This window comes from Cibotium barometz, chromosome 30 (genome assembly GCF_041138505.1).
Source record: "Cibotium barometz isolate CiBa-2024 chromosome 30, ASM4113850v1, whole genome shotgun sequence".
Lineage (NCBI taxonomy): Eukaryota > Viridiplantae > Streptophyta > Polypodiopsida > Cyatheales > Cibotiaceae > Cibotium > Cibotium barometz.
In genome coordinates, this window is record NC_141075.1 from 11692317 (window position 1) to 11708007 (window position 15691).

The 15691-nt window shown below is 37.8% G+C and overlaps 1 protein-coding gene across 1 annotated transcript; it reads left to right on the top strand.

Annotated features, from left to right (window-relative positions):
- The first annotated feature begins 2501 nt into the window (after positions 1–2501).
- Positions 2502–6103, top strand: LOC147621159 (aquaporin NIP1-3-like). Its single transcript, XM_086823746.1, has 5 exons — positions 2502–2588; positions 2689–2913; positions 5242–5448; positions 5569–5630; positions 5902–6103. Exons 1-5 carry the CDS (start codon positions 2502–2504, stop codon positions 6101–6103), a joined length of 783 nt encoding a protein of 260 aa, XP_086679872.1.
- Positions 6104–15691: the final 9588 nt, after the last annotated feature.

Below are 15691 nucleotides of genomic sequence, written 5' to 3' on the forward strand. Positions count from 1 at the left end.
GGTAGATAAATATTATCATATTAATTTCTTATAAATATGTATTTGTTTGAAAAGCAGCTGAAAACTAGGTTGATTATAGGACTATGAGAACTAAAAACACTTGAACGTTTTTAAAAAATTACACATTTTTTTAAAATATTTTTGATGCCAATATCTACGTTATCCTAGATGCACATTTTGACACTTTTTTTTAACTTAAATATATAAGGTTATTTTGACGGTTGTTTTGATGCTTATTTCGATGACGAGAGTTTTGTTGACACTGACCATCGAAGGCTAAAGATCTTGTAGCAGTGATGTGGCCATGTAGCGTAGATTCTTTTGTACTCGAGGATGATCCCGAACTCAATTAAGTATGTAGATATACACACAAGCCTTGATATCAAGATGTAAAATTTTTATGTGGAACGAGATGCGTCGAAAGGATTGAGCCATTGTTACAGAGAGGAGAGCGTTTATATGAAGGGTCATCTTGCACAACCTATATCAGAGGATGGCCATCTTATGAAGTGTCATCCAGTGCAGAACTTATACCAAAGGCTCAGACCTGTAAAGCTTCTATGAGAAACAAGATGCGTCAAAAGGATTAAGCCACTCGTATAGAGTAGAGCGCTTATGCGTCGTCTCAAGATTATCCCCCCTATTATGCCGGCCTATGTGCCATAAGAGACTTTTAACTTCCAAAGAGCCCTCTCTCTCTCTCTCTCTAAGTCCTTACCCCACTCCTCTCCCCTTGCCTTCTCCAACAATCTAGCACATCCTTGCCCACTCCAGTTCTCCCACTCACCACCTCACCCTGCTCACATCGGCATAGCCATCTCTCATGCATGTGGCTTCACCTCTCATTTGTTGCAGTGGCAATGTGAGTGGTTCTCAGAGTTGTCAATGTTATAGTGCAAATGGTGGGGACAATACCTTTGTTGTTCTAGATGAGGTGAGCAATTGCCTTCACCTAGACATGATGAAAAGGAGCCCAAGGATGGTAGTATATATGATTCCTCGAGCAATGATGGTGGCCCTTTTATGGATGATACAAGAGTTTTTACTATAGCTTTCGCTAAGTGGTAAATCAAACATACAAGAACCCCTTGAAACCTTGGGGGAAACAAAGAGACAAAGATTTTTCCTATGTTGTCCAATGCATGCATGAGCGTTTTTCTAATCTTCGTGGCATGTGTTCTACTGACCCACGAGGTTAGAGATTGCATCCTAAGGATATTTAACAAGAGGAGGTCACATATAAAGAGATGCATGAAGGAAAGAAGAGGCATGCCATATTAATGCTTAGTGAAAATGTGGAAGAAGGCGGTCAAGGACGTCAAGGAGGACAAGCAGTATATGCACAAAAGGTGGTGCACCATTTAAAATTTGAGAAGTACAGCCCCACAAAATATGGGTACAGAGGAAAGGCAACTTGATCATGAGATTCATAAGTTTTTCAAATACATGTAGTTTCTTATATATTGCTAAATACATGTCATGTTTTCTATGCATTTAATTACATATGCTACATGTTTGTAATTGTACAAAATGACAGTTGGTTACACCCCAAGAGAGAAGACCAAACATTTATCATGTTGACATACTGAAGCCAAAACTTGGAAGTGGCTTAAACAAGAGGGAGTGACGACTGATATAGTGACATCCACGAGAGAGTCCGATGTAACTATACATTGAGTACCTTTTTCTCCATGGACTTAATTTCTTTGGAGATTTATATGAGCATGTTTTAGCACTAAATGTGTGTACTTTTTATTATGTGGTGTAGGAGGAGAATGAAAGCACTTAAGATGAAGGTGATGGTGGTGGGGAGGATACACATGATGTTGTGTAGGAGGATGATTACATTTGAAGATAATCTTCATAATCTCATGAAGATTATCTTAGTTTGTTTGTTTTTTATTACACTCTTTTTTGAAACAATGTTTTGACCTTGTAGATACTTATATTATTTGCAATATAAACATCTTATTTTTTGGCTTATGTATAAGATATAATATGTGACACTTGCCGAGTACTCTTAATACATATTTGTATTTTTGAATGAAACTTGTTCGTGTAAATGTATTTTAAGTTTTTTGTAATATAGAATTGTGCATAGCTCGCTCACTTTTTTGTGCTGTTTTTTTAATTTCTAAATATTAGTGAACCGTCAAAGACCACTAGTAATTTCAACAGTTATGGAGCTGTAATAATAGATTAGTTATTTGTTATTAGGGGAAAATTATGCTCCTAGAATTTATCTTAATTACGCACCGAGAGAAAATTGATCCCTTGCACGACTGCATTTTACGTCGGGAAGAACGCACACATTTCGATCCATACCTCAAGAAGCGCCGACGTGCCGACGTACCTACTGGTTGTTGCAAATACTTGTTATATAGCAAGCCCGGTGCAATTTGCATACGAGCGAGCGATTGATCTAGTTGTGTTGTAAAAATCCTTGGAGGTGCGTCTGTATCAACGACTATTCCTCGGTTTGTTAGAGGTCCACGCTCAGTATGGCTAACACACATGTAAGGGATGCTGAAATGCAGCGAGCTGGCGGAGACATGCTGAACCATGTGCCGCCGACGTTAACTCAGAAGGTACGTTGGTTTCCGTCTTTCTAAATGGGGTCTCGGTCGAGCTTGCAGTTTATAGTCCGTGTGATTCCAGAGATGTGACTTCGCTTGTTATCTGCTGCAGGCCGTGGCGGAGTTCGTGGCTACCTTCTTTTTGGTTTTTGCTGGGTGTGGTGCGACTATGGTGGACGAGGTGCATGGGGGCGTCATCGGGCACGTGGGAGTTGCTGCAACGTTTGGCATTGCACTGATGATCATGATCTATGCTGTGGGACACGTCTCGGGGGCACACGCGAACCCTGCTGTGACGCTGGCCTTTGCTATCGTTGGAAGGTTCTCCTGGCTGGAGGTACGAATTAGGTGTTGTTTGCCATGTATGTTTAGGCATGCCTGCATCTACTCTCTCTCTCTCTCTCTCTTCCCCCGCCGCACCCCCACCCCCAAAAGGTGAAAGGAGGGCCATGGGATTAGGCATATCAATAATCCATATTCCTTCTTTCTGTCATATGCTTGAGGAGCCTCTCTCTCTCTCTCTCTCTCTCAGGGACGTAGCGTCTCTCCTTGGTACAAGAAAGACACAAAAAGGGAGGGGATATCCAACCTATTGTTCTTGGTTTCTCTCTAGAAGGCTCTCTCACCATCGACGTAAGGAAGGGGAGTATCCCAAGGAGATTTTTATCTCTTTCCCAAGGAGATTGGAGTTGTTAGAAGGGAGGGAACCATATGTTTCTATTGTGGTAGGTGGAGGACGGAGGGGGACAGATAGGGGAGAAAGCATGAGGCAATAGTGACAGAGGGTACGCTTGTGGCAGCCCCCACACCACGAGATAGATGAGAGGCAATAGTGACAGAGGGTACGCTTGTGGCAGCCCCCACACCACGAGATAGATGAGAGGTCTTACATTAACACTACTCGGTGTGGCAGAGTGTACGCTTGTGGGCAGTCCCCACATCCGGGGATAGATGAGGGGTCTTACAATAACACTAGTTTGGTAATAGGACAGAAAAGCATCCTTGGACAAATTTATGTACTAAGAACATATTAAGAAGTTTGGGAAAATTCCAATTCCTATTTTGCAAGATCAAGAATTGGGGGCATGGTGAACCCTTTTATTTTGTCAAAACCCCCTCATTGAAAAGCTCTTAAAAGAGTAGTTTCTAAATCCATATTCTCCGACAACTTTGGATTTGGTATGCTCAAGATATATTAAAAAGTAAATTGAAAAGAAAATTTCCAAAGTAATGAGATTTTTCCAAATTCCCTAAGTTTATTGACAAACTTTGTGGAATTATTTTGAACACATAGATAGTGAAAATCAAAGATTTCTTTTTCTCATATTATCAACTATATAGTGAAAAAAAATTGGGCCTTTTTAGAATCACATTGGTTACCTCTAGGCTTCTCAATTTCATAAGAATTCATAGGCCAAATTATAGCTGTAATGTAGAGTTGTTTAGACTATATTTGGATCAAATACTTTAATTAGCGGATTTCTCATTGCTTTCCGAAGTTTTTGGATATGCATTACTTCATAAACATATATGTGGTGTAATACAATCCATCTTAGGCTCAAAAATCAATTGAAAATCTAAAATTTAGGTCTTAATAAAAAATTTAAGATATTTAGTTATCTATAAAAAAAACATTGAGGATTTTTATAGCTAATCAAACAATCATAGACTAGGGCCAAATCTTGCACACATGTTTTGTATAATGTTATGCTTTCCTAGTTCATTTTGTGAATGCCAATCACATATACACCTATCCTTTTAGGTACTTTGTTTTAGATGAAAGTTTATAAATATTGAACCATATTTAGTTCTATAGAATAAGAGACTACCTCATGCATTTTTAAATACCTCGTGAGGCTTGAAGTGGAATATCTAGTCATTTTTTATAATAATAAACACTATTCGTGTATAAGTTTCTCACTAGATGATCGAAATATAAGCAAGGGTTCATATACACTATTTTGTTATCAATGCACTTTTGAAAGTTGGGACCATCACCTTGTCTTAGAACTAAATAAAAATATTTAGATATGTATTCTTGATTGATTATTTTAGTGGAGACATTGATTTATTAGTATAACAAAAGTAAATCACCATATAAGCTCACACTATTGTCAAATTTTAGGGTGTCAAAGACTCAACAACTAAAAAGAGACTTTAAGAAGTAAATTTAATTAAATTAGTTATTAGTACAATATTCTTTTTGTCATGGAAAGTCTATCTCTCGTCTCTTAAATATTATGGAAGGTTTGGGTGAAGTTTATATTGAGTCAAGATCATTTTTTCTTGCATGTAGGAGCCTACTTTGTGAATTCATAACCTGTTTGGATTATAGTGCTAGATATATCTCTACTAATGGTGATTTATCATTTATATTCAAGGTTATGTTTATTATTTTAATAATAATTTTCTAAGGTTTGCCACATTCATGAAGACATGCCTTAGAAGAGAAATGCTAAGATACTGCTCCCATTCACAAGATATGCAATGCTCCCATTCACAAGATATGCATTAGAGTTTACTAATCATTTTGAAATTTGTGGGCTCTCCATGCCACCCTATCGTCCCCGTTTGATCTCTAGTTGCGCCTGTGTTTTATTTTTTTTTGTGGAAGTAATATCTCTTGCCAAAGCTAGGTTGATGGAATCATCACTCCTGCATGTAGGTGCCAGCTTATTTGGTTGCCCAAATACTGGGCTCTCTGTTTGGGTGCGTGGCCCTTGGGCTCATATTGAATGATTGGAAACTAATGGGCCTCGTCATCAACCATCCATCACCGCAAGGGGGAATTCTCCAATCCTTCGCCACGGAAGTCATCATCACTTTCATATTCATGTTTGTGGTCTCTGCGCTTGCCAGTGACCCTCGAGCGGTAACTTCGACGCACCACATGCATGCATATTTTTCAGGCTTTTTACGTTATGTATACATCTTGAATCCGGTTTACTTGATGGCCTGCCTTCTAATGCTGCCTTTTCACTCGAATCTCCAGGTAGGCCACATGGGAGGGGTGGCCATAGGGCTCACTATTGCTGTCAACGGCATCTTTGCGGGGTAAGCAGGACTAGATTTTAATGGAGGGGTGCTATAACTATAATCTATGTTTCTTCTAAAACGGTTCAATAAAAAATTAGTCCTGCTTCATTTCAATATCAGTACATTATTATGCACCATGCAAGGTAGCTCTGATCATTCCAGTTGCCAAGTTCATTGAGTTTTGCTAGATGCAGTGATGCATTTCCTAATATCGCCCAGAAATTTAATGAGCAACCACTCTTGTGCAATCGATCATCGCAATGATGAGGTCATGATTCTGGTATTGCAGGCCAATTAGTGGAGCATCTATGAATCCAGCAAGGTCCATAGCACCAGCTATTGTGCTACGATACTTCAAATTCCTTTATGTGTACACTCTCGGCCCTATTCTTGGAGCTTTGCTCGGTGCGTTTACCTACAATGCCATTCGGGTTGAGGCAACCAGGCCTCCAACGTGGATGAGCTTTTTGAAGGCGTGCTTCAATAGATGATGATATATTTTTTAGGGCTTCAAAAGGCGCTTTTGAGAACCAATGAGGAAAAGTTGTTGCAAAAGGGGCGCCAACTAGCATATAATTCCTTTTGAACATTTCCATGCACTATTTATACAAAGATTCTTAAAGAACTTTATAATTCAGTCTTGACTGAATATTACTTTCATGTCTAGTATTCTCTTTCTATTTAAACATTAAACTATTTTTCAATGGATAATAATATTTCATTATTTGTATTATAGAATGCAAACACTTATACACAACCAAAAGAACCTATCAAAACTTGAAAGATTATCTTTCATTGCTAAAGATTAGTGTGAGCATGAAACATAGCGTCCTTCGTCACAATTCCATTATCAAAATGAGAATTTTATACGATGTTGATCAAGTAACTTTGTTTAAATGTCGCACAATTCTTCAAAAATAGTTTTGTATTGTAAGAATGCATGCCTATTGTACAATCAAGAATAACTCTTTCATCGCTATCCTTGCTCTCTATATTGGATCATTGAGAACTAGCCAAGATGGACCTCTATCACTTCTCATCTATTCACTCTCAATCTACTCATTGAGAGGTTGCAACCAATGTGGAAGTAATGGTGGTGATGGGGTCATGGTGGAGGAGGGGTCACACTCCACCTAGTTACACATGGACGACGTAGCACAGGTATCTCCCACTCCTCATGCCAGATTTACCACCACCACTTAATATGGTAGATTACCATTACCTTATTATTCCTGGTCACTTATAAATATATAAGCGTAGCATGTGGGTTCAACAGAAAGGATTTTTAAAATCTCTTTTTACACATTTTTTACATACAGAAGGGTACCATTTAAAGGGAGTATTCACAGGTTGAATAGAAAAAGGGTATGTTTTATTGATGAAAAAGTCATAGATAAAGGATTTTCAAAATAGTCCTTCAACCCATGTGATAAGGAGGATTTACTTAAAGTGAACCCCCCGGCATCACCTCCATTAATCCGACCACTCCTATCACTCTTCACTAGCCACACCATCACCATCAAGATTCTTCTATAGATGCTATGCCAATAGGTTTCTCATAGAAGATAAGAATGTGTTTCTAATACAAGATAAGGATGGCTTCAGAGGCTCTTTGACATGGATGCATCAACTCTTGAGTATGTGGTCTAGTGATAACATTTTTGCTTAGTGGCAAAACCAATCTTCACATGAGAAGAAGATGAAAAATTACCAGCTACATAGAGAGTCCCAAATCACGCCAAAAAAATATAGATTCCATTACAAGTGGATGCTTAAGAGGACAATGACCATAATGAGTCATTATCGATCATAAGTGCAAGATATAATAAAGGAAGGAAAAAAAAGGATTCATAAATTGATCAAGATGGATTGTTGTATGCCAAAGAGGGTGGTTCTCATATGCATGCTTACAATGACTTTGATTGGGTTGGAGATCATAATTGATATTCCACTTGTTAAAATTATGTTTTTCTATGGAGTTCATGCATCTCTTGGTTGATTAAGAAGAAAATACAATGGCTATTTCGTATTGTGAACTCATGTGTTGAGATGTTTGTCTCTAATGGTAATATTTTATATGACCCATACAATGTGGATGCTAGCCATGGTGTGAGTAAGGTTCATGAGTTCCTCACAAGGCATAAGACTATAGGTGTGAGGTGCACCAATAGGTGCAGCTTCAACTTCGGTCCATGAGGGATTGAAGAGGGGGGTTGGAGAGAAGTGATGCATACAGAGGTAGTACCCAAGGGAGAAAAATTCAAATGTTATGTGAGTGATCCACTTGCGAGGTTAGTGGTCAAAGTAACATTGCCATTGAGATGGGGGGTTCACATTTGAACCTTGTGTCATGGTTCTCTTTCTCATTTGATCTGCTTGCCATAAGAACAACCCAAGCCAATGGAACAGCACTTTTCATTTGATCTGCTTGCCATAAGAACAACCCAAGTCAATGGAAACACCACTTTTCATTTGATTTCTTTTATCATGGGTCTTTTTCTTATTCGAATCCTGATGTTATGTTAGCCATTTTCATGGTTAACATGGTTTGCCCCCTTTGTCCTACTATAAAGCCTACCGTAAGATGCTTTGTTATCTTACTCGTATGTAGTGGAAGCCTATCTCTCGTAAGAAGGTGTGAAACGGCCTTACCTTGAGCTTAATGCCAAATAGGTAGGTTATAGACTTCATGTACATATTTGCTTAAGACTAAAACTAGTAGCCATGAAGCTTTTTCAAGTTTTGATCAACCTAGTATGAAAGATAGTCATGTATATATTTATAACTATTTTTTTGAATCAAGAAAAAAACATTCATTACCTTGCAAAATAGAATACATGTAATCTCTCCTTGTTGTCTCCCACTTCTTAACTCTCTTGCTTGCTATCATTGTGTTAGATTATTGCATGGATTCTTTCATGCTTGATGGTTTGTTTACTTGAATAGGTTGGAGTGTAGATGTCTCTTTCTTATGAGCTTCTTGTCTAGAATCCTCTTATGAGAAACAACCACCACCATGAAGGCAATTCCCTTCTTGAATCCATATAGGAAAAGAGAGATCTCCCTTCACTCCCATGGATAAGGAAGCATTCCAATGTGACATAGAGTGAGGATGCAGTAGACAAGCTAGCACACCCTCTTTGAGAAATTTCTTTTGCAGCGCTACGGCAAGACCAAATGTTACTTATTTTAACACAGCCTAGGGTAAGCTCGGGTCTTGAATATATTTGCAACTGACTAGCCCTCGGGGGGGGGGGGGGGGGGGGGTCACTCACAAAAAAAATGTGAATATCACGTGCGTTCAATAGAAGCATAATTTTAATTTATGAAACTTACAGAAATATATTTACATAAGGGTATGATTTAAAAAAATTTCAAAAAAAATTACAGATTCATAAAGAAAAGGGGATATTATATAGATTAAAAAATTCACAAATAAGGGATTTAAAATATAGGCCTTGAACGCACGCGATAGGGATATTTTACATATAGTGACCCCCCGAGGAGTAGCCTAGGGATTAGCTCTACTTTTATGTCCATTATAAGTTGATAGGACCACTCGTTATTTTTGAAGGTCCTTATACCATGGGAAATGTGCACAGGATGACCATAATGTCATGGGGATTGGCCCAATTGCACTTGGGAGCATAAACAACCCAATTGAAGATAATTTACCATGGCCTAATGCACAAAATGCAAACAAGGATGTGTCACTCACCTCGTTGAATGTTGGTTGGGATTCCCGTGGGCTGCCATCGCTCTACAGGTGCACGCGAGAGCTCCATTTCACCACCGCCGTTGCTCTCCAATGGAGGATCGACCCTCCTCTCACTCAATCTCTCTCTCACAAATACACTCATGCATACACAATGAGCATATAACAACTCTATTTGGAATAGGTAAGAGATAGGCAAGAAGCAACATAATGGAGAAGAAGAGTACTCTATTAGTCGCATAAGAGAATGAATGGTGAGAATTAAAAATTGACCCTTATCTTGGCCCCAAACATTCACACCTTGGCTAGCCGTATTTAAAATATAGGTCCCTAGCTATCCAAGGTTGCCTAGGGCTATGGAAACACTTAATCTAAGCATGAAATCTCAATAAATAATCCTTTGGCATGCCTTTTATAGACAAGTGGTGATCATACACGTAAAATATACAATATTAGCATTCCTAATGTCAACGATCAAATGAAGCAATGGATGGCGCCGATACTAGAGAGGTGTCCAATGAGGGTTAACATGCCCCCCTTCCTGATACAGATTTTGTCCTCGAAATATGTTAGTGAAGATGAGTCAATGTCTTTGATAGGAAGGTGGACAGTTGAAGGCCAAGTTTTGTGATACCTACATGAAAAACAAATGAACTAGTAAAGAGTTCCTTGTAACAATAAGATAAAACATGGTTATGTATACATTTTTTATTCTCATTTTTTTGTTATGACTAGGTAAACTTTAAGATATTGTATGAAGAGGAAATGTAAGGCCAATTTAACTTAGAAGTTATTCTATCCATACGTATACTACTCTTAGTCATATGCCTATGGTTATGGTTAACTTAAAAGAGGAAATGTAAGGCCAATTTAACTTAGAAGTTAGTAATAAGTCTATCCATACCTATACTAGTCTTAGTCATATGCCTATGGTTATGGTTAAGTCTCAAGATACACAAACTTTAGTAGACTTAGTGCTAAGTGTGAATTTGTTTTTTTGTGTAGTAATTAATATGATATAAGGGATAAGGCACCAACTTGCGGGATACCAAGGAAATGGTCAAGAGACCTCTACAAAGAGTATCTAAAAACCACCAGTAATATTTTAATATATCATTATCTTAGCCTCCCTTTTATTAGTTTATTTATGACACAAGATACTAGCCCATAAGAAACAAGGCATCGGTCTCAAGTTACCACCACAAGTAACCAACCAGGATCCTATATGGCGATAGTTATTTTAGTAGTATTTTTTGTGTTTTATTCTCTCTTTTTTATTCATTTTTTATTTTCTCACCTAAAACTGAGTTAAAGGTCACTAAAAGCTGAGTGAGAGTATTTCGCATATTGCAGTAGCATATTTTAGGACTAGTCATGGTGGAAAGGTAGGGACATTAATTTGATTAAGATATAGTTCAATTTGAGGCTGTCACATTGTAATGGGCTCCTTAAATAGACAAAAGTCATTGGGCCTCCTCAGTTTGTTGGGCTATAGCTGTGGAATTTTGGGCCTCTTTAAATGAATGCTCTACAACTGGGGCATTTGTAGGCTCTTCAACCTATGTATCTATAGCTTTGGATGTTTAATCCCCTCCTCCACCTATCGATCATCTTTAGTGGCTCCAAAATTCACTTGCCTTCTAGCACTTGGAGCTTCCTTGGCCTCTGATATATTCTTCTTTTTGCTCTTAGAGGAAGTCTTTTTTGAATCAGAGAACTTCAGGGGTACACCTTTGTCCTTTGGAGTGTGCTTGTTGGTGGAGGGCTTCTTTGGTAATTTATGGCTCTGGGAATGAGCATGCTTTAGGGGAGAATACATGGGAATCTCCTTGTTGCTACCTTTCTTCTGTAGCTTCTTTGCTTTATGTGTCTTCTCTATTTCTTGTGGAAAGGGGAATCTGGGTCATAGGGGGGTATTGCTTTCTCAAGAATGCAAGAAATGCATTTCTCCATGACCCACTAAACCCATGACTCAGGATAGGCATGCATCTAGAAAGTGTGAGAAAATAATAATTAGAAAGTAAAATTAAATCCAAAATGAGCACAAAGGTACTACAAACTTACAGTCATTGTAGTCATTATGTATTTCATTTTAATAAATCTCCAAGCATTAGCAATAACTCTCCATCTACAATATGTGGAGTTTGGTTGAATAGGTACCTATAAAACAAACATTTCTTGAAAAACAGAATCATAATGAAATAAAAGAAAGGGGAATACTTGGAAATAATCTCACCTGTTGACTTAAATACTTGAAAGGATTCTCACTTTGGAGATCTTCGTATTTCTTTTCCAAATATGCAATGATATCTTTACATGAGTTCAAATTTGCAAAAAAAAGATATTATTTAACAAAACATGGAAAACTTTTAATAAAGCAATGAAAAAATTAATAATATGACTTACAATTTACTTTGCCCAATGACTTCCCCTTGGAGAATTCATGAATATGGCCTATCTTCCAACAAGGTCAATCCAAATAAGACTCCAATGAATGTTGTAAACCAAAATGCATGATAAGAAAAAAATAATCTAAAGCCTTCATTAAAATCTTGGTAAAGGAAACTGAGCAAACCTTTCATTATAAGGAAATATAATTATATTGCGCGATAGCACATTCAGCCTGCTAAAGAAATACATTTAAACTTTGTAACCCATGATCCAAGCATAATTTGAGACCCATGACATCAGTGGTATATTCTGCTTTATTGTTGGAGTTTATCCCCTCCATAACTTCTCCTTTCTTGAGAAAGACATCCGCTCCAGGATCATGAATTACCACACCACTTGCAGCTTAACTTGTTTTCCTCCTAAAAGCTCCATCAAAATGAAAAGTGTAAGCATCCTCTAAATCTGCTTGTGGAAGGATTAAGGGGGGCTCTTTTGGCTTTGGAGTGAGATTTTTCTCATGACACCTATGTGTGAGGACATCAGCTAAGCATGCCCTAGTTCCATCTTCAGTAATAAAAGTGTAATCATACTCTTGAATCTAAACCACCCACTTTGCTATCCTCGCAGAAGTGTCCATGTGTTGCACTACATTAGGGAAAGTTGGGCAAGAGATAAGGGCGGAACTTCTTCAAAGAAAACATTAAGGCTAAGACCATTTGTTATATTTTTTTGTACCCTTTCTCACCAAGAGTCATTACCTGGCTAACAAAATACATTGGCCTCATAAACGAGGTCTAGGGATCTTTTTGCATAAGCACAACTCCTAGTGTATCTACCCCAATACTAGGATTAACATAAAATGTGTCATCCCATCTAGGTGGTGAGATGGTGGGCAAAGAACTAAGAACATTTTTTACCTCTTGGAAATTCATTTCATCCTCTTCTTCCCATGTAAAAACACTTTGATGTGTCAACTACTAACTGAGAGGAGATGTATGAACCTACGCATGTACGTGACCTCCTATATGAAGGACACTAGCTCTCTTGTGGTTGACGGTGAATGGAGGGCTACAAGAGCTTGAAGTTTTTTCTGAGTTTACCTTGATGCCTACCTTTGAAATGACATGGCCCAAGAGGACCACTTTTTCTTCCGCAATGTGATACTTGTCGGAGGCTGAGTCTAGTGAGACCTTCCTCAACTTTAGACAGATGTAGAGTTCTTGAGCTATAGGTGCCAAAATCATTAGTCAAAACTTGAACAGAAGAACCAAAATAGGACTGAAAACTCAATTCATAAATCGTTGGAAGGTGGCTAGAGCATTGGTGAGACCAAAGGCCATTAATATATATGCAAAGCATTGCCAAGGCATGATGAAGGTGGTATTTCACTCATCTTCCTCTATGATTCCTGTTTGAAAATAGCAAGAATAACCATCACAAATAGTACAATTCATGACCTGCCCACCACCTCATTTAGAATCTCGTCCTGAAATGGAAGTGGAAAGTGATTCCGCTTAGTAGCTGAATGCAAAGGTTTGTATTCAACACAAATCCACCACTTCCCATTTTCCTTTGTAGTGACTACCACTAGTGAGAACCATCCTGCATTTTCCATTGGATAGATAAACCCTACACGAAGCAATCTCTTCACTTCTCATAATAGTGCTTCTCTCTGTACTACTAATCTCCTCAGTTTTTGTGCTACTAGATTTTCTCCCTCCTTTAAATAAATGTGGTGCTCAATTACTGATACCCTTCTGATGTGTGTGTACTCAAGGATGAAAAAATCCCTTCTCATGTGTGTGTACTCAAGGATGAAAAAATCCCTCTCTTCTGTGGAAAGATTCTTATCTAACATCCCTTCTAGCTTCCCTTTAGCAACCTTGGGCATGGTAGTGCTCTCCAAGGAATAAACCCATTACTTCTAATGAACTCTCTTCACTTTCACTACTCATCTTGCTCCTTAATGAGGCACTCTCACTACTAGTAAACTCATCTACTATGGTCTCATACTCAAGATTCATCTTTCTACCAACTTTCATGTCATATGTGATGGTCTTCCTTCCTCTCCCTTCCCCATGGTACGGTTTTATCATTAGCATCCCGGTTTCCCAGCAGCGTTGGTCTACCTTCATTGCTATTAGCCTAAGTCTCCCCAAAATTATTGGATAGTCCTTCCCCTTGGATGGCATAACATACATGTCCACAACTGCTTCAACCCCACAAACAGTCACTCTCACCCCTTTGACTACTCCCAGTGCCCACACACTTTATTGAGGTATTGTTTGCTAACCTCACCTTTAAGAAAGATGGTCCACTCAACTCTAACCCCAATTTGTGCATCATCTTCTCACCCATAATGCACATTTGTGCGCCCCCATCTACATACACTTTTAAAACTTTTTACCCTTTGATTTGTGATTCTACCAATGGTACTAAATCCTGGTGTGGGTCTTCTCTAATCAAGTTTAGTGCTCTAGGTAACCTTTTTTGAGTGCTAACAATTTTAGGCCATTGTCTCCTTACCTTAGGCACCAAATGCAAGAATTGTGTCCATGTAAGTTTTGGCCCTTGAGTCCCCACATCAGATAATAGATCGTAAGTTCGACTACCCTTACCCAAAAGAAAGTCCTCGATGGTGAGTTTGCGACAATAAGGCTTCCTTGGCTTACTGGTGCTTGCTTCTCCATCTTGCTTTCTCTTCTTCCTTTCGCTTCTTCTTCTGTCTTGTCTGAGCCCATATCTTCTTCCTTTCGCTTCTTCTTTGTCTTGTTTGAGCCCATATCTTCAGTTTCTTGAATTTTGGTTCTCTTCACTAGCATGGCATCTACCTCTAGCACTATAACACATCAGGACCAGAATAATATTTTTTAGCAGCATTTCTACAACATTTTCACTACTTAGCAGCATTTTTTGTAATGAAAAAATGCTACCATACTATAAGAATATCCCACTTGTTTTGCTTCTTCTTTTGTTGCCCACATATTTTTTATTTTTTAAATGCACTAAACTTGGTACTCTGAGTTTTTTTTGTAGGTTTATGTCTAATCTATCACTTTTACCTCTCCTACCCTATCCTCCTCAAGCTCAAGTAAGATATGTCTTCTCTTTTCCTTCATCTCCTATGCAAACAAGCTTTCCATGAAAGCTTTCTTGTGAGTATTTCCCTTATCTTTCCTCTCTTTTATGTTTGTCTTTTCTTCTTTTTCCCTTCTTATTAAAGCTTAACCCTAACCCTAGATTCTATATAAAAACCCTAATTAAGAGCTCTCCATTAAAGCAGCACAAGGTAAGAGATCTTGATTTTTCTTAATACTTTTTATCCTTAATTTGGTTTGATTTTGTAGGTTTTCAACACATACAAGCCTCACAAGGTAAGAGATCTGTTTCTTGTATGTTTCTTCTCTTATTCTTTTACATGTTTAGGACTTTTAAGTTTAGGGTTTGTTATTAATACTTTTTTTCTTAATTTGGTTTGATTTTGTAGGTTTTCAACACATACAAGTCTCACAAGGTAAGATATCTCTTTCTTGTATGTTTCTTCTCTTATTCTTTTACATGTTTATAAGGTTTGTAAGTTTTAGGGGTTTTAAGATTAGGGTTTATTATTAATACTTTTTTTCTTAATTTGGTTTGATTTTGCAAGTTTGCAACATATACAAGCCTCACAAGGTAAGAGATCTCTTTCTTGTTATATGCTTTTACATGTTTATAGGGTTTGTAAGTTTTAGGGCTTTTAAGATTAGGGTTTGTTATTAATACTTTTTTTTCCTAATTTGGTTTGAATTTGTAGGTTTTTAACACATACAAGCCTCACAAGGTAATATATCTCTTTCTTGTATGTTTCTTATCGTATGCTTTTATATGTTATAGGGTTTGTAAGTGTTAGGGATGTTTGTTTTAAAAGACATGGTGTGAGCTTAGTTATTGAATGAATCAAGAAATACATAAGATCATCACATAATCAATCTCA

Excerpts from the sequence above, each read along its gene's own strand:
- LOC147621159 (XM_086823746.1), top strand. The coding sequence starts at position 2,502 with ATGGCTAACACACATGTAAGGGATGCTGAAATGCAGCGAGCTGGCGGA. Across the intron at positions 2,589-2,688 it reads CGCCGACGTTAACTCAGAAG|GCCGTGGCGGAGTTCGTGGC; the intron begins GTACGTTGGTTT and ends TATCTGCTGCAG. Across the intron at positions 5,449-5,568 it reads TTGCCAGTGACCCTCGAGCG|GTAGGCCACATGGGAGGGGT; the intron begins GTAACTTCGACG and ends TCGAATCTCCAG.